Here is a 17,770-nt window from a genome sequence, read left to right on the forward strand (position 1 = left end):
TCGGGAACCACGTTTTGGGTTCGGTGTTTGACCTCCACGATGGCAGCTTTCTTTGGTTCATTTCTAGAGCACAAAGATGGATATCGGGTTCAGGGACTGAGCTATCGCAATGCAAACACGAGCTGTGCCACTCGAGTTTCGTTCGAAATGGATCTGAGTAGAGGTATCCGTCCGAGACTCACCGCATGCTGTGCCTGTTGATCGGCTGGATGAGGTGTCTTGCTCCACAAACTTGCGCAAACATGGACACGATGTTTCCGTCTCCGGCCAAAGGAAAAGGTTCGAGTTGCACCAAAGAGGCAAGGGCATGTAACTTGTGCTACCTTAGCTGAGCCGCATTCTTTCCATTCCACTCTCCCGTTCCTTTGGACACCTGTTCGTGCCTCACCAAAAGATGTCGAGCAAAGCCCTCTGCTTGGCCTGTTGTCTGTCGTCCAAAAAGGTGTCGATGTTGTTGAATTGAACAAGTGGGATAACAAGCTCCAAGGTGGGGTTGCAGTGCTGTAAATGCTAACACGCTTAACCCTTTTGGGCTGTATAAATGGCAAGCCGCTAAGCCTCTGTTGGTAAAGCGTGAGATTCGCGAGTGGGTTTGAGCAAGTTGTGGCCCCACTAGCGCGCCCGAGCTGCCGACAGGGTCCATCCATCGATCCATCGAACCATGTCGAGCCAGTAACAACTTGCTCTTTCTCATCTTTCTTTTTCCCAATCACATTTCACGACTTCGACATCGAGGTCTTTGCCGTTTTGCACCGCTTCGGATCATTGCAGGATCGAGGACGAGTCAAATTCACCACAGATGAGACATTTTGAGTTCGAGAAACATTTTCACACGAGGACGCGGCCCTCGTAACCAAATACAAAGGGCTACCCTATATCACGCATTCCAGAATCCCATTGTCAGCTTCAGCTTCTTCTTTCACCGACTTCTCCGCGGTCTAGCCTCCTCCATCCCGTGGCGAAAGGCGGCTCCCAATGTGACGTTGGGTTCGATACTAGCAGTTCGTCTGGTCTTCTCTTGGCCTCTTCAGTTATTTACGACATCGAGGACATCCAGCATTGTCAATTTCTTGGACTTTAAAGAATAGTCAAATGGATGATGCATAGGAGATAGAAAGCCCCCCCAAGGTTAAACAGCCTTTCGAGTTCTTGGTATTGCCGTGTGGCGCACCTTCCAGCCTCGCACGACCTTTCTTACCCAAGAAACTTGCTCATCCATCAGGGGACCTACGACCCGACCCCCACTCCATCTTGACAAATGCCCAATCGCCCGTCTGACATTCCCTATTTTGGATTCAAATTTGCATTCAATACTGCTGGTCGGTTTTTCTGATCAATCTTTGTTAATTCTTCGGTTTCTCATTATTCCATTCTATCACAGACTGGCGAATTTGTCCAAACGGTCAAACTGTCCAGGAACTCTATCGGCATTATAGCGCTAATACGAACCATGAAATAAACGATTAACCGCTTTGCGAAATTCATCATAAAGCGTCATAAAACCGGAAGTGAGAATTGCGCCAAACATAGGATCACGCCAATACGAAAGAAAGCTGTGGATTGAGAAAAAAAAAACATTCAGCAAAGCCGCTGCCTGGTTGGCAGTCACTAGATCAACAACATGGAGACGACGATAGAGCGCAGACATGATGGCCACCACATGTCGATGGGAGGCCCGGATTCCTTTCAGACAACAAACATGGGCCTAGCCCATGACTTCTGGTACATCGTCGTCGCCGTGCTAGGTTTCCGGGCACTGATTCGACTGGTGAACCTCTACAAAGCACGCTCAAGGTTTGTTTATATACTCACTCCCCTTACCCCTTTCCCTTATCAACATAGTACTCACTAAGCCTTTTCACCAGACTACAAAAACGCTTCGCCAACTCAGTCCAATACCCAACAAAGCCCAGCAACCAATTTCTCGAAATATGGGCCACCCTAACCGCCCTCATCCGCGAATCCAGCTACCCCCAACTCTACGTCCCATCAACATGGTTCTCCTGGATGACTCCCCCACCACTGGGCCGGGTAATTACCCTTCTCGTCTACTGGGCCATCATAATCAGCATGATGACCGCCAACGCCATCAAGAAGGACGCCTTTTTCTGGGAACGTATCGGGTTCCGCAACGCCTGGATCACCGTAATGCAGATGCCTCTTTTGTATCTGCTGGCGAGCAAGTGCAGCATTATCGGGTTGATCGCGGGAACGAGCCACGAAAGGCTGAACTGGTTACATCGATGGGTTGGCAGGACCATGTTTGTGACGGGCGCGGTACATGGCTGGTATTTCTTTGTCGAGTGGCAGCGGGCCGACATCGTGGAGTATCAGATGAAGATGATGGGCACGGTCAAGTACGGGTTTGGCGCCTGGGCGGTGTTGGGTTGGTCGTTGATTTCGGGGTTTGCGCCGCTGAGGAGGCTTGGGTATGAGTTCTTTGTGCTGCAGCACTTGGTTAGTGCTGTTTTGTTCATCTGGTTGGTTTATCGCCATATTCCAGCGGAGGCAAGGTGGAATGTTTGGTTCTCGATCGGGGCACTTTGCTTTGATCGCGCTTGCCGGTCGGTCTTGTTGGTGTGGCAGAACGTCAAGTTCAGCCCCAACAGGTCAAAATGCAAGGGAGGTCAGCAGGTCGGCCACTTTGCCCAGATCAGGGCCGTTGGGGACTCGATCACGGTCATCAACATCAAGGATGTTCATTTCAGGTGGAAGGCGGGACAACATCTTTACCTCTGGCTGCCGGCCATCGGACCCATGGAAGCGCATCCATACACCATCGCTTGCGCGCACCAGCTCCCGGAGACGTGCATCTGCAATAGCATCCAGCTCGTCGTCCGCAAACACGGCGGCTTCTCAAAACGACTACATGATCGTGCAGTGAAGGATCACGCCGAAGGCAAAAAGGGGAATTATACCGTCTTCGTCTCTGGGCCCTATGGCATGCCGCCCCGTCTCGACATTTACGAAACCGTCATCCTCATCTCCGCCTCCACCGGCGCCTCGTTCACTCTACCTATCCTCGAAGACCTCCTCGCCAACGCGTCCACCAATTGCATCAAGCGCATCGACTTCCTTCTTACCACGAAACAAGGTGAAGAAGTCGACTTTTATGTCAAGCGTCTCCACGAGTTTCTCGATCGCGCCAAGGCGGCCGGCATTGAGTTGCTGGTGCATGTTGCCATTACCCAAAGAAGCAGTTCCACCATCCCGCCTACTTCCAGCCTCCCAACAACAAGAGAACGGGAAAGGACAGAAGGCAAATCGTCATCGAGATCAGCATCCGTTGATGACAGCTCCAACCCAACAGCCCAGACGAAGAGATCAACCCCGACCACCACCAACGGCCGAGACGTAGAGGATAAAGTCCTCACCCTCACACCCCGTCGTCGACCACTCAGCAATGCTAGCAGCACCGATTCACACGTGCACCACTCAAGCACTAGACCGGACATCGCGGCGTTTATAAGGGTGCCGGTAGAGGCAACGGGCGGAGAGACCAAGGTGGTGGTTTGTGGAGGACCGAGTTTGGTTGCCAAGGTGAGGAATTGCGTGGCGGGGTTGGCGGATGAGAGGGCGGTACACAAGGGCACGGGGGCGCAGGGGATCGGGCTTTTTGTGGAGGAGTATTCGTTTTGATTTGATACCGTTCTTACAAGTAAAGATTGTTTGTGTTTGTTGGTTTGTTTGTTTGGGTAGAGTAGAGTAAAGTCGATGCTTTATGACTACTATTAGAGATTGGATTGGGTGAGATATGGTGGTGATGATGATGATGATGATGATGACGATGCTACCAGGAGAAAAGGACAGGAACTAAGCGGACTAAGAGTTCCGAGACTGAATATACCATGTTGATGTTCAAGTTGAGGGAAATCACTGGGACTACTGATTAGGTCAGGCTGACAATGCCCCATCCGGGGAGCTTGATATTTCTCTCTAGTCGTCGTTGTGGTTAATACGATCGAGTCACATGAAATAAGGATAGCATCGGGTTTGATGAATGAGGATTGAGGACCTCGATGGCCACCAGGGCCTGAAGCTCTCACTTTGTCACTGCCCCGCAGCGGGATGGTCGCCCTACCCGCGTGGAGAGAACTAGAGAGAACTGCCTAGACCGAGCCCTATTCCCTTAGCCCTGCACGAGCCTCCTCGTTCCTAAGCGAGCAAAAACTGGCCTTCTTATTGGCTTAAATTACCCTAAGCGTTTATTGTGGACTGTGCGCAAGCCCGATTGAAATTTTGCCAGATCCGGAGCGAGGCGCGCAAAGAAATTTTGAGTCACTAAAAGTTCGAAGCTTACAGCTGATGCTTGTAGAAGGAACGACTCATATGCCCGATTGCTGGATTGGGATGATTCTACCTAGTTAAAAGGATACCTTAATCATTGCTCATGACGGCTTGTCAAGCACTCTTTTCGCGCGGTGTTTTGCGTGCTCCCACTACTTGTCTCTCCTCCAAGTCTGCTGCTGCTCCCTTTGCCAGGACGACCTCCATTGTTTGCTCGGGCCGCCCCCACTTGTACCGTCTCAAGAAGAACTGCCCCTCCTCCACCAAAATCGGGACTCTCTCTTACACCACCATCGCCGACACCCTTTCTTCAACACCACCCGCCGGACGGTCGTCACCACTCTTGTTCAACCGCAAAAACAGCACAATGACCACCGCCGCTCCCATTGACCAGTTGGTCAAGCAGGTCGACGGCCTCAGCCTCGACGCCATCAAGGCCAAGTTCCCCGAGAACTACCCCGAGTTGAACCTTATGGACCTCTACCGCGCCCATCTGTCCAACGTTCTCTCCGAGGTCACGGGCGTCGACACTTCGCTCATCTACCCCAACCTGGGATGGACTTCCGGTCTCGAGAAGGGCGACATGGCCCTCCCCGTCCCCGCCCTCAGGGTAAAGGGCAAGAAGCCTAACGAGCTCGCCGAGGAGTGGGCTGCCAAGGTACATGTTATCCAGATATGCGATGCGATGATTGACGTTCCGTTTGCGCTTTGCAACACCAGCTAACACTCTTTCTCTACTCCATAGTTCCCCGACACCGATCCCCTCTTCTCCAAGCCCACCGTCAGCCAGGTCCATCTCAGCTTCTTCATCAAGGCCTCTCCCCTCGTCAACGCCGTCATTCCCTTGGTCCACGCCAAGGGCGCCGAGTACGGTTTCAACAAGGCCGACGGTCTCAAGGACCCCCAGGACCCCAGCAAGGGCCAGAAGCGCATCATCGTCGAGTTCTCCTCCCCCAACATTGCCAAGCCCTTCCACGCTGGCCATCTCCGTTCCACCATCATCGGTGGTTTCCTCTCCAACCTTTACGCCGGCGCCGGCTGGGATGTCATCCGCATCAACTACCTCGGCGACTGGGGTAAGCAGTACGGTCTCTTGGCCCTCGCCTACGAGAAGTACGGCGACGAGGAGGCCCTCCAGAAGGACCCCATCAACCACCTCTTCCAGCTCTACGTCCGCATCAACACCGAGATGACCGCCGAGAAGGAGGAGTTCACCAAGCGCAAGGAGGCCGGCGAGGATGTTTCTGCCCTCGAGGCCAACAGCTTGGACGAGCAGGCCCGCCGCTACTTCAAGAAGATGACCGACCGCGACGCCGATGCCCTCGCCATGTGGAAGCGCTTCCGTGATCTCTCCATTGTTCGTTACAAGGACACCTACGCCCGCCTCAACATCCACTTCGACGAGTACTCCGGCGAATCCCAGGTCACCGAGGATGCCATGAACGAGGTTGGCAAGCTCATGGAGGACAAGAAGATCTGCAAGGAGGACAAGGGCGCCCAGCTCATTGACTTCTCCGAGCTCATTCCCGGCAAGGAGGGCAAGCGTCTCGAGAAGCCTCTCGTCAGGAAGAGGGATGGCACCGCCCTCTACCTCACCCGTGATATCTCTGAGCTCCTCGGCCGTCACGAGAAGTATCACTTCGACAAGATGATCTACGTCGTCGCCTCCGCTCAGGATCTCCACTTGAGGCAGCTCTTCAAGATCATCGAGCTCCTCGGCTACAAGGATATTGCCGACAAGTGCCAGCACATCAACTTCGGTCTCGTCCTTGGTATGTCCACCCGCAAGGGCACCGTCAAGTTCCTTGACGACATCCTCCGTGACGTTGCCGACAAGATGCACGAGGTCATGAAGAAGAACGAGAACAAGTACTCTCAGATTGAGGACCCCCTGGCCACCGCCGACGTTCTCGGTATCTCGTCCGTCATGGTCCAGGATATGTCTGGCAAGAGGTAAGAAGGGTCTTTCGTCCTCTTATAAGAAGCCACCAAGCTAACATTACCTCACAACAGAATCAACAACTACACCTTCAACATGGAGACCATGACCTCGTTCGAGGGTGACACCGGGCCGTACCTGCAGTACGCCCACGCTCGTCTTAACTCGATCAGGCGCAAGGCTGGCGTGTCCGACGAGGAGCTCGCCACCGCCGACCTGTCTCTCCTTACCGAGACCAGCGCCATCAACCTGTGCCGCCACATGGCCGGCTGGCCCGATGTCGTCAAGAACACGCTCAAGACCCTCGAGCCCACCACCGTCCTTACTTACCTGTTCAAGTTGACGCACGCCCTCAGCAGCTCCTACGACCAGCTCCAGGTCGTCGGTAGCGAGCCCGAGTTGATGAAGGCCCGTCTGGCCCTGTACACTGCTGTGCAGACTGTTCTTGCTAACGGCATGCGCCTTATTGGCTTGAGCCCTGTCGAGCGGTATGTGGTTTCTGATGTTGCTCCTGACTGATTGTTGCATCGGTTTGCATAGATTGGAAGATTGATAAGCTGACTTGGACGTTTTATAGTATGTGAAATGTATGCGATAAGCAACTCAACCTTTGGTCTGTGTAAAGACGTCGATATTACACTAGGTACCTGTCTTCACACGGATCGATATTTCAAAAGTCTATATACCCCGAACGAAAAAAGGAAATCTGTTCCAATCAAATGAACGAAGGAGAGCGATGAGTTGCCCGACCGATAAATCATCCCCGCCAACACCAACAACCATCACACTCGCCAATTCAGTGTCTTGACAACCACGAAGAGATGCGGAGAATGTTTGGTGGTGGAATGTGGGAATGCAGCTCAGCTGAGCTCAGCCCACCTTGCATTTGCTTGCTTCTGCGCTTGCAACATGATGCAGAGGCAGAAGTAGAAGCAGAATCAAAAGCAAAAGCAGTAGCAAGCAATAGCGGGCTTGCGGTCGGACCCTCGCAGCGTGACCGACACTGCCGGCCTAAAGCATGATGACGAAGCGGGCGGTAAAGAGAAGGCGAGAAAGAAAGGAAGTGAAAAGGAAAAGGAAAAGGACGTTTGGACAGAGGAGGAGGAAAGCTCAAATTGTTGGAGTATGGTCGGCATGAAATGAAAAAAAAAAAAAGTTCAAGCAAGCATGCGGGTCGATCGATGTTCTTTTTTGGTGTTTGGTGTTGTGATACGTTCGTTGTGTTTTGTGGTGATTATGCTGATGATGATGAACAGGTTTGCTCCCATGGAAGCTCCATTATCGACGATGTGTGGGAGACACCGAGACCGAGTCGAGAGTGATCACCATCGAATATTGGATTCACCGGGCCATACCAATCTCCATCGCCCGCTGGGTGTCAGCTCCCGTCCCATCAGCCAACTTCTCAACCATGGTTCATGTTCAACGGGATCTCAGCCAAGCTAGTGTCAGTCAGTGTCGCCATAAGCTCCGGGACCGAAGACCGGCCGGCATACGGAGGAGGGTCGCGGGCTAAGTGGAGCCGCCATGCATGCTTCGGCAATGACACCCACCCTCACCACCCCTTGACGGCACGGCGCTGACCCCCGAGGTGCCGCAGATACAACGCCATGCCGCTTAACTGCCACCACTGCCTGCGAAGTGTGAAAACGCAACATTGACAGACACCCGCTGACAGTATCCGTGCTCCATTTTCCCTTTTCCGTGTTCTTCTTCTTCTTCCTTATCGTTGCTTTTTTCGGAAAGGATTTTCGCTTCAGCTTTGGTTCTGGGATGTTCCACGGCGTTTAACGGTTGGATAGAATAGGTAGAATGTACGCGCTTCTACCAAAGTTTCTTATTTTTTGGGATCTGTGAATGATTCGAGGTTGAAGTCACTTATATCACCCTTGAGACTCGGGCCTGGCCATTTGCTCTTGACCACGCTAACGCAGAAAGGGTCGCAATTTTGACATTTGCAGAGGACAGAAGTGCGTTTCCTTTTGTGAGTTGCTGTAAGCTTGAAGGTTAGTTGCTTTCGCTCCACAGCTTTAGTGTAGCTTCGGCAAAGCACCCCTGATCTTATCTCCAGGATCTGTTCGGGGCTAAAACTACTGCGATGTCTGTCACTTCAGTTCTCACTCGATACCCGATTCGATGCAGAGAACATATCGACACTAGTTCTACACTTCCATCGAAGCCACTGACCTTTGGGGGGGGGAGGACCAATGAGAAGTTCGAAGTTCTGCTAGCAGCCGACGGGAGACTGGCTGACCGGGGCGGTTCGCCGGCTCGGTCTATCGGTCTCCAAAGTCTTCAACTCCCAGGTTTGCAAGCATAGAGGTACTTTATGATGCAACATGGCGAGCAAAGTCAACCGGGGATCGACACTTCCATGAACCTTGAACCAGATCTTCATATTCAGGCGAACTTCCCCATAGCTTTTGCGAAGACGACGGCCGCTACCATACACTAGAAGCGGTCAATCCTACCCAATTCTGTGACCGGACAACGTGTTGAAAGTCATCCCTGAAGTCGATCAATATTGACTTGGCAACGACGGAGATTCGAGACTCGAGAAGAGAGCTGGCGTCACAACGAAATGCATCCGATCCACCATTCTCTCCACCATTTGCAGCGCATGACCTACCTAGGGAAGTCACTGGTTGACTTACATGCCATCACATCATCGTCCCAATATTCTCCAACCTCTCCAACATCGAGAACTTTCAAACTCACAGCAACCTACGTCGGAGCCGCGTTGGTTCATGCGGTCCCGAAACATCGTCAATCATCTCCGGGGATGACCACCAATTCCTGATCCTTCGACAAGAAGGCGTCCTTAGCTTCCTTTATTCTTCTCTCGACCATGGGACTCATTCAACCTGGCTCATAGTGGCACCATCGGGCCTGAGGCTCAGCAATCGAAGATTAGGCGCGGCAATCGAGTATTGCAGAGATATTGTGTGTTGGGATTTCGTTGCTGTCGTTGGTGGACGAAGGGTCAGGCCATTGGCCGTGCCGTGGCGAGTTTATACAACAACATCCAATACAGTCCTGCCACTCCATCATTGGAGGTCGAGTGGGCCACGCTAAAGATAATGCTAGTCTCTTATCAACTCGCAGGGAGGATGACGGCTCGCAGCCTCAAACGGCAACCCTTCGAGCATCGAGGTTACATGGCCAGACAGTTGGCCTGCATCCAATGACACTGGTCCTCCATCAACATCAACATCTACCTACATACACACCAGACCCGCTAGCCATGTCCATGTCCCTCAACTTTCTGGTTCGCCGGGATTGACACGCGTAATAATGGAGGAAGTCATTACAACGCCTTGAAGGAGGATCTTCGACAGAGCCACTACACCTCTGCCCCCCTTACAGATCATTGCCCTCATTGACAAAATCATGATGTCGCTCTTCAATAATCACGGGTCTTCCCCAATGTCGATTGTAACAAAGTCAACATTAGAGTCACATTGTTGATTCAACTCTTCCCTTCGTGTTAGTCACAATGAGTGAGCCACACCAAAATCGCATCTATCGCCGGCTGAGAAAGTCAGGTCAGCCACGATATCTGAGATCATAGTAAGGTAGGTATCAAGAAGGAGAGTCAGGGGTTCGATGAAAGCCTTATCTGTGCCGGGCCATCCTTGATATACTCTGTTCCCTAAAAGTGAGCGGAAGACAGATCAGCCAAGAAAGAAAGAAAGAGGGGAAACTGTTCCCGAAGAAATCACCATTTGTTCCATTGTAAGATCGGATCTCACATAATTATGACCTTGTCGTTCCCCCTTGCTCATCTTGGAGAAGAGCTTACCCCCAGAACTTTTGACTTACAAATCAAACATTTTACCAAACCCGCACGCTGACTTGCCCATCCATCCCCTCTTTAGGTCAGACGGACTTTTATACAACATACACTACACCTTTTGTTTCTGCCCACTCCTCCAGGTCCTCGTACCTACCTACCTACCTACCTACCCTTTATATACCAGCTCCGAAGAACGCATATCGTACCAACCGTACTAGGTACTCACTCTACCAGTGCGTCTGCGTCTGCGAAACGGACGTGTCCATTTTCTGAGAGCCAGACCATATACACAGAAGGAAACCCAACTCTCATCTCAGATACCTCGACCCAGCCAAGCCAAGCAAAGCACAGGTCCTAACAAGACCAGACAGCCAGTCTTGAGGCGGACAGACAGACCCAGACCCCTTGTGTCTGACCGTTTTTGCATCTCACCTACTTTCACATCCATTTGCTCTACACCTCCTGTCCATACCCGGGCCTTTCAGGAGTTGAAATTTAACCCCCCTGTTACCCGTCCAGCTTTGACTGGGTGGTATTCTCTCCCACCTGCGCCGGCGGCGAACCCACTCCCCCAAGAGTCCACTCCGAGAGTGGCGGAGGACAAGACAGCGAGAGGAGAGGTAACCGTGATACAGAAAACAGATACAGACAGATATGTCGTCTGGCCTTCCAATAACACTTCTCACCGTGTTGGTGGTCTTATTGGTGATACAGCGATGGTTGGAGAGAAAGAGGTTACCGGCTGGTGTGAGGCCTTTGCCTGGGCCTACTAGTGAGTTCTTTGCCTCATCCCCTTTCGTCTTCATAAAACATGTCCGTCTTCACTTGAACCACCAAAACCTCCATGTCTCCTTTTATCTCCAAACTACCTCTATACATAACCCAAAACCAAAACTCGCGCAGCTAACCACTGCTTCTTCTTCTTTACCTCAAAAAGACCTCCCCTTCATAGGCCGCGTCCACGACGTACCAGAAAAGGGATCGTGGCTCAAGTTCTACGAATGGAGCAAGGTGTACGGCCCCATCTACCAGACCAAGATGTTTGGCGTCACACACGTCTGGATCTCGTCGGAAAAGATTGCGCATGATTTGCTTTCACGGAGGGCCAATATTTACTCGGATAGGCCGCTGATTCCGAATTTACCTGATAATCGGACTAGTGGTGATTATTTGGCTTTGTTGGGAAGGAATGGTGAGCCCTCCTTTATCCTCGCACCTGTCACTGAAGGAAAAGCCCATGTACTGATGAAGACTGAAAATGAAAAAGACATCTGGAAACGCCAACGAAAACTCTGCAACCACCTCATGCACGCCTCCGCCCTCGCCTCCCTGCACGACTACCCGACCCTGGAGCGCAACCGCTTCTTGTATCTCCTCTCCCAGTCCCCCAAAGATTACATCGAGTACATTGAGCAATTCACCTCGCGCACCGTCTCGCGTCTGTCATGGGGCTCTGCCCACCCGGCGCAAATCCTGCGCCACACCACCTTCGGTCTGCTCGAAACCATCTCTCCCTCGGGCGCCCTTCCCAACGTGATCTCCTTCCTCCGCCACCTGCCCTTGACCCTCTCCCCCTGGAGACAGAAAGAAAAAGCGCGGCACGACCTCGAGGACAAACAATTCCGGTCCAACATCGGCTTCGTGAGGAGAATGATGGACCTCGGGCGCGCCGAGCCTTCGTTTATTCGCACCTTTTTGGAAGAACAACAACAACAACAGGGTGGCAGCACCAAGGGTGCGTCCGCCGGCGAAGAGGAGGAAGAAGAAAAAAAGATGAAGGAGGCAGATGAAGCGATGCACGTTGTCGGACTCATGGCCATCGCTGGCGCGTTGACCATTGGATCCCCGATTCAGACTTACATACTGGCCATGTGCCATTATCCGGAGTGGCAGGCCAGGTTGCAGGAGGAGATCGATGTGAAGCTCGCGGGGAGATGTCCGATGTGGGAGGATCGGGAACAGTTGCCGTTGTTGAGGGCGGTTGTTAAGGAGGTTATTAGGTGGAGGCCTCCTGTCCCTACTGGTGGGTTTTCTGCCCCTTTTTCTCTTTTTCTTTGATCCGGGGGTGTTGGGGTGATGGGGTGTTGGGGTGATTGATGGTGATGAGTGAGTTGAGTTGGTGGAGATGGAAGAGGGAAGGAAGATGGTGAGGAGAGCGACAGAAGATGCTGACTGATTGATGGTGATGATACCTACACAGGGATTCCGCATGCTATTGAGAAAGATGATGTCTATGAGGGATACTTCATCCCTGCTGGAGCTACGATTCATGCTCTTGAGTGGTAAGTCAAGTCTTCCCCCTCTCTTCCAATCACTCACTCACTCTTCTTCCTTTCTCATACCTTACTCACCTTCCTCCTCCTTTTCTTCCTCCTTTTCCCCACCATCCCTCCTCACAGCACATACATACTAACACCAACCAGGGCCATAACCCGCGACGAAACCACTTACCCAGACGCCGAAACCTTCAACCCCTCCCGCTTCCTCCTCCCCTCCTTCCCCCAAACCTACCGCGAACCGCTCACAACCTACCCCAACCTCTCGGGCTTCTCCCAGTTTGGTTTCGGCCGCCGAACCTGCCAGGGCGTGCCCATTGTCGAGCAAGACCTCTTTCTCACAATGGGCGGCATGGCCTGGGCCTTGACCATCACCAAGAAGACTGACCCTGTCACCGGCCAACCACTTCCCGTACACTGGAACGATTACACGCCCCTCCTGATTGCCAAGCCGTGCAGGTTCCCATTTGACGCGGTGCCTAGGGACAAACACAAGGTGAGGAAGATGAAAGAGATGCACGATGAGGCTGTTGAGAGGGAGGAGTGCGAGAAGGAGGAGAGTAGGGAGGAGAGGGAACGGACGGAACGGTGGATGGTGGAGGGAGGGGTCAGGCAGAAGGAGGAGGAGATTCCTTGGCAGACTGTTGCGAGTTCTGCTTCTGCTGGTGCTGATGCTGCTGGTGTCGATGTTGCTGCTGCTGGAGCGGTTGAGGCTCATGGGGTGGTGTCTGTTGCGACTGACGCCCCGGTTGCTCCGGGTGTTTCTGTCGTTTCAGTCGCCCCCGTCGTCAACGTCGATGTTACTCCTGTCGTCAATGTCAATGTCGACGTTGTCGTCCCGGGGTTGGGGGATGATGGTTATACCTCTAGTCATGGTCATGGTCATGGTCATGCCCACGTTCACCAAGGTCATCACCAAGCTCAACACCAACAACACCAAGCCCAGGATCACCAAGCCCAAGGTCACCAAACCCAGGACCAAGACCAACACCGGCCTCAACACCAAGTTACTCAAGACGGTCCTCAAGAGGAAGCCAAGCTCATGGCCGAGCACGACGTCGAACACGCCTCCGAATCTCAGACAAAGACTACCACATCAAGCCGCACCTCCTCTCCAGCTTCCACCAGGAGGAGCATGACCACAAGCCTCACAGGAAGCTTAACAGGAAGTGGAAGCGCAAGCGGAAGTCCAAGCTGGGGTGGATCGGAACCCAGTCTCAGCTTCAGGTCAAGCAGTGCAGAAAGCTCAGATTGTGATTGCTGCTGCTGCTGCGAGGAGGTGGATCGCGACCATCAACAAGAGCAAGGACAGGCAAGGGGAAAGGCAGAAGGGGAACAAGCTGAAGGGGAAAGGAGGAGAAGAACAAGAATGGTGCGTATCAAGGCCGTGTCGAATGCTAGTTCGACTTGTACTACCGGGGGTTTTGAGTCTTTGGTGCCGACTGTGCCGACGACGCCGGAGAGGGAAGAAAAGAGATTGCGGTTGGGTGTTGGGGTTGGTGTTGGGGAAGACTTGGGAGAGGAAGTACCGGGGGCTTGGAGGTGGTGAGAATTCCCCAAGAACATTGTAACATTTGGAGAAGTGAAAAGAGGAAAGTGGAAAGTGGAAAGACGAAGTCATTTGTGGCGCTGGCAGCTCAGCTTCCATGGCTCTTTTCTTTTTGTTTGGAATTTGTTTGGAATTTGGATAGGTAGGTATCTTTTGAGGACTAGGAATTACTAGGTACTAGGTACCTACCATAGGTACCTATGTTGGTGTTCGTTCGTTCGTTCGTTCGTTCTTGTGTGATATATTTTGTTTTTCTTTTCTTTCGTTGGATTTGGATCGATAGGTGCCAACTTGGATGTTTGGCTGAATATATATATATATATATATATTTTATATATGACTGGATGGATGGATGGACATGATGAAGGTGAGTGACAGGGTGAGTGACAGTGACGTGAATAAGGTCAGGCAGAGGTATCTGTTGACTGTTGACTGTTGACTGTTGTGATATGGATGCTACCTACTTGTAAGCTACTTGTAAGGGACATGGAAGGGACTGGACTGGAGGCGAAGCTGAAGCTACTTATTACCTAGAGGTATCTTCAGTTCTTCACCCCGGCAGCCCGGTTAATACTGTCTTAGGTATCTATCTATCTCTATCCATCTACATTTAACGCCCTCTTCCTCCATCTAGAGGTACCTTAGTCTTCAGAGTTAGAGTTAGAGTTAGAGTTGAACGTTGAAGTTGAACGTGTAGCAAATAGTTCAGCAGTTGAGCAGCGATCTCTCTCTCTCTCTCTCCTCTCTAATGTTGCTGCCGTGGTAGTAGTAGTGGTACCTACCCCACAGCAACAGCACAGCACAGCACAGCATAGCACATCACGTATATTTGATTCAGACTAACCTGACTAACGTACATACCCAGTTCAAGGAGTTCCAGGTGACCAGCACCCGAAAAGTTCCATGTCATTGTAATGTGTACCTTAAAAGTATGTGAAGGGGTATCTATCTACCGTATTTACCGTATCCATCTGTGTCCAAAATCCAAAGACCAAAATCCAACGCCTTTTCCTCTTTCTTTTACGCCGCCGTTCCTTACGCCTTTCTTCACGCCATTCTACATACGCTCAAGTAAGCACCCCCCATCACAGTGTTACCCAACCCCTTAACCCCTTAACCCCTTAACCCCCTTACCCACGGTACCCAAAAATCAAGGATCACTCCTCCACCTTCTCTTCCCCACCGCGCCCTCATCTTGATCCTCAAGCCATCCCTTCCTCTCCGTCTTCTCAGCAAACTGCACCAGCAGTCCCTGATGATACGGCGTCATCCTGCTCACCCTCTCCCTGAGCACATCTCCCCAGTTATCCGGTCTCCAGTTCTGCAAGAACAGCAACGGACTAATAGCCTGCACCGACCGCGGCGCGTGGCTGATCACGTCCTGCTGCAGGTGCGCGGGTAGCTGGTTCAGCTGCTGACCTAGAAAGGTGGCGCGCGAGCGCGTGAGCGGGGATTCCGAGGCGTTGCCGAGTTGTTCGCCCAGGTCGTGGGCTAAGGCGAGGGAGGAGCGGCGGGTGCTACGGCGCGGGGTTGATGGCGGGTTGTTGTTGTTTTGATGCCCCCCGGGAGGAGTATGACCGGGAAGGGGGGGAGGGTGAATTGTGGAGTTGGAATTGTTGAGGCGGTGGGAGTTTGAATGGGTGGAAGTGGCTGCGTTGGCGTAGCGGGTTCTCTTTGCGGAAGAGCTGGGTGGTGAGGGTGAGCATTCTTCTTCTTCTCCGTCTTCGGAGGGTACGTAATCTGCATCGGGGTCGTCGTTCTCGGCGGAAGCACGCTTGCGTTTGCTGGGTGTTGATGGGCCTGAACCTGAACCTGAACCGCCTGGTGCTGATGCTGGTGCTGGTGTCCCTTGTTGATTTTCACCACCCGGTGCTGGTGTCCCCTGTTGACTTCCACCGCCCCCGGGAGCTGGTGTTCCATTTCGGCCTTTTTTCTCGTCTTCCCCACGAATATACATCACCAGGTCTCCCCGATGGCGCTCAATCGTGTTTGCCACCGCCGCCGCCCTCAGCGCTCGGGCTTTTCCTCTAGCTGGAACTTCGTCACCAATGTGCCTATCCGTCAGCACTCTCCAGAGACACCTGTCGTGCGGGACGTTGGGGACGACAGTCTGGAACGGGTCGTGGCGCTGGCCGGTGGCAGCTTCCTGGTGCCGTATCTGGACGTAACGGTTCCATTGCTCGTTCTTCCACTGCCGGTACGTGTCGTGCAGGTTGTGGTCGCGGTTGAGAGAGGCGGCGTTTTTCTCTTCGAAGCGGTGGTGGCGCACGTCGGCCTCGATGCGGAACTCGTAGAGATGGGGACGCTCTTGCACGTCCCACACCAAGTAGCCAGCGTCGAAGGCCTTCTCGAAACACCACAGGTGCATGTACCCGGCGTTGTTGTAGGGGTCGTAGTAGTCGCCCGTGTGGAGCGAGTGCTCGTCGAGACAGACGCGGTGGAAACCCTTGGTGATTGTGCCCTTGGGTATCGGGCATTCCTTATACCTGCATTTTGAGGCATTGGCTTGCGCGTATCGATCGGAGACCATGAGCGGCATGTTTTGAATCCACAAGGTAAGGTGCCTGTTGGGTCGGTTGGGATGGCCCTCGCCGCGGAAGAACAGGCCAAGCTGCGATGCTGTGTATTGTTTCGAGTGTACCAACTCGGCCCGGGCCAACGGCTGGCTGTTGGCGTAGGAAAACAAGGTTGCCGGGCGTCCCTGTTCATCGTACTCGGTGCCCCAGGATTGTGTGTGTGCTTTGTAGTAGTACACCTGATGGGGATGGGTACCACCACTTTTGTTGCGGAGCTTGGTGCCTCGGATCTTGACTACCTCGTTGCCGGAGCCCGGTGCTACCCACCTTTCTGGTTGCAAAGTGCCAGGTGGGAAAACGGGAGGAGTCACCACCGGAGGCGGGTGTAGCTCTGGGGGAGCAGAACCTATGGCCGGTAGCTGATTAGGATCTGGAATACCGCCATTGTTACTCTGAACGCCATGTGGACTGACACTACCATATACAGGTTGTGTTTGAGCTCCGAGGCGAGCTTGGCCTCCTCCACCAAATTGTGAACCGGCAAATTGCTGGTACCCGGTGGCAGGCTGGACAACACCTCCTGCACCATATTGCGGGCCGGGAACCTGTTGATTCCCGGGGGGAGGGTGCTGATTCCCACCTCCGGCAACATTCGGCCAAATGACCGGTTGGTCTTCGGGTATGGGAGTCAGGTGGGCAATACCCCCTCCCTGACCTTGTTGCATGCCATTGTTTTGGTTAACTTGTTGATTTCCAGGGGCCAAGTAGTCGCCCATGTTTCCGTGAGGAGTTGGTGCACGGCTGGGTTGCCGGCTACCATTGTTGGACGGACCACCAACTCCTTGACCGTGTTGCATCCCGTTGTTGAACTGGTCAGGTTGCTGAACTGGTGGCATGCCTCCTTGTACTTGAGGAGTATTTGCGCGGGTGGTCTGCTGGCTTCCATGATTAAACTGGTCAGGTTGCTGAATTGGCGGGTGAAATTGCCCACCCATGCCTCCTAGTACTTGAGGGGTATTTGCACGGGTGGTCTGCTGGCTTCCATGGTTAAACTGTCCACCGCCGGCTCCATGACCAGTTTGCGCACCACCCAGTTGTTGCTGTCCATTGTGAAGGTTAAGGAGGCTGGCGGCAACTTCTTGATCGCTTGGTAAATTGTTGAATTGCTGGCCTTCGTTGTGATATGGGCCACCACCACCACCAACCCCACCACCACCGCCTCCCTGGTCGTGTTGTGCAACGTTTAGTTGTTGGCCTCGGTTATCATACTGAGCACCGCCGACTTGATGGTATCCGGTGTTGTTGTTGTTGTTGTTGTTGTTGTTGTTGTTGTTGTTGAAGCCACCAGTACCCCCTTGGCCATTTTGTGCCTTGTCGAGTTGATAGAAGTGGTTGTGAAACTGACTA

General features: G+C 52.8%; 4 protein-coding genes across 4 annotated transcripts; 3 read left to right on the forward strand and 1 right to left on the reverse strand.

Moving 5' to 3' along the window:
- Positions 1 to 692: 692 nt before the first annotated feature.
- SMAC4_08027 (uncharacterized protein) lies at positions 693 to 4,078 on the forward strand. Its single transcript, XM_003348213.2, has 2 exons — positions 693 to 1,794; positions 1,866 to 4,078. The coding sequence occupies exons 1-2, from the start codon at positions 1,622 to 1,624 to the stop codon at positions 3,637 to 3,639; spliced, it is 1,947 nt and encodes a 648-aa protein (XP_003348261.2). The 5' UTR covers positions 693 to 1,621; the 3' UTR covers positions 3,640 to 4,078.
- Positions 4,079 to 4,329: 251 nt separating this feature from the next.
- Positions 4,330 to 8,076, forward strand: SMAC4_08028 (uncharacterized protein). Its single transcript, XM_066090728.1, has 4 exons — positions 4,330 to 4,945; positions 5,033 to 6,240; positions 6,301 to 6,714; positions 6,804 to 8,076. Exons 1-4 carry the CDS (start codon positions 4,391 to 4,393, stop codon positions 6,808 to 6,810), a joined length of 2,184 nt encoding a protein of 727 aa, XP_065946734.1. The 5' UTR covers positions 4,330 to 4,390; the 3' UTR covers positions 6,811 to 8,076.
- Positions 8,077 to 10,676: 2,600 nt separating this feature from the next.
- Positions 10,677 to 13,437, forward strand: SMAC4_08029 (uncharacterized protein; the record flags this gene model as incomplete). The annotated part of the gene is made up of 5 exons (XM_003348215.1): positions 10,677 to 10,794; positions 10,975 to 12,045; positions 12,223 to 12,304; positions 12,446 to 13,121; positions 13,207 to 13,437. The coding sequence occupies 5 exons, from the start codon at positions 10,677 to 10,679 to the stop codon at positions 13,435 to 13,437; spliced, it is 2,178 nt and encodes a 725-aa protein (XP_003348263.1).
- A 1,560-nt stretch (positions 13,438 to 14,997) lies between these two features.
- On the reverse strand, positions 14,998 to 17,307 carry SMAC4_08031 (uncharacterized protein; the record flags this gene model as incomplete). Its single annotated transcript, XM_003348216.2, has 1 exon — positions 14,998 to 17,307. The coding sequence occupies exon 1, from the start codon at positions 17,257 to 17,259 to the stop codon at positions 14,998 to 15,000; it is 2,262 nt and encodes a 753-aa protein (XP_003348264.2). The 5' UTR covers positions 17,260 to 17,307.
- Positions 17,308 to 17,770: the final 463 nt, after the last annotated feature.

The sequence above is a fragment of the Sordaria macrospora genome, chromosome 4 (assembly GCF_033870435.1).
Source record: "Sordaria macrospora chromosome 4, complete sequence".
Classification (NCBI taxonomy): Eukaryota; Fungi; Ascomycota; class Sordariomycetes; order Sordariales; family Sordariaceae; genus Sordaria; species Sordaria macrospora.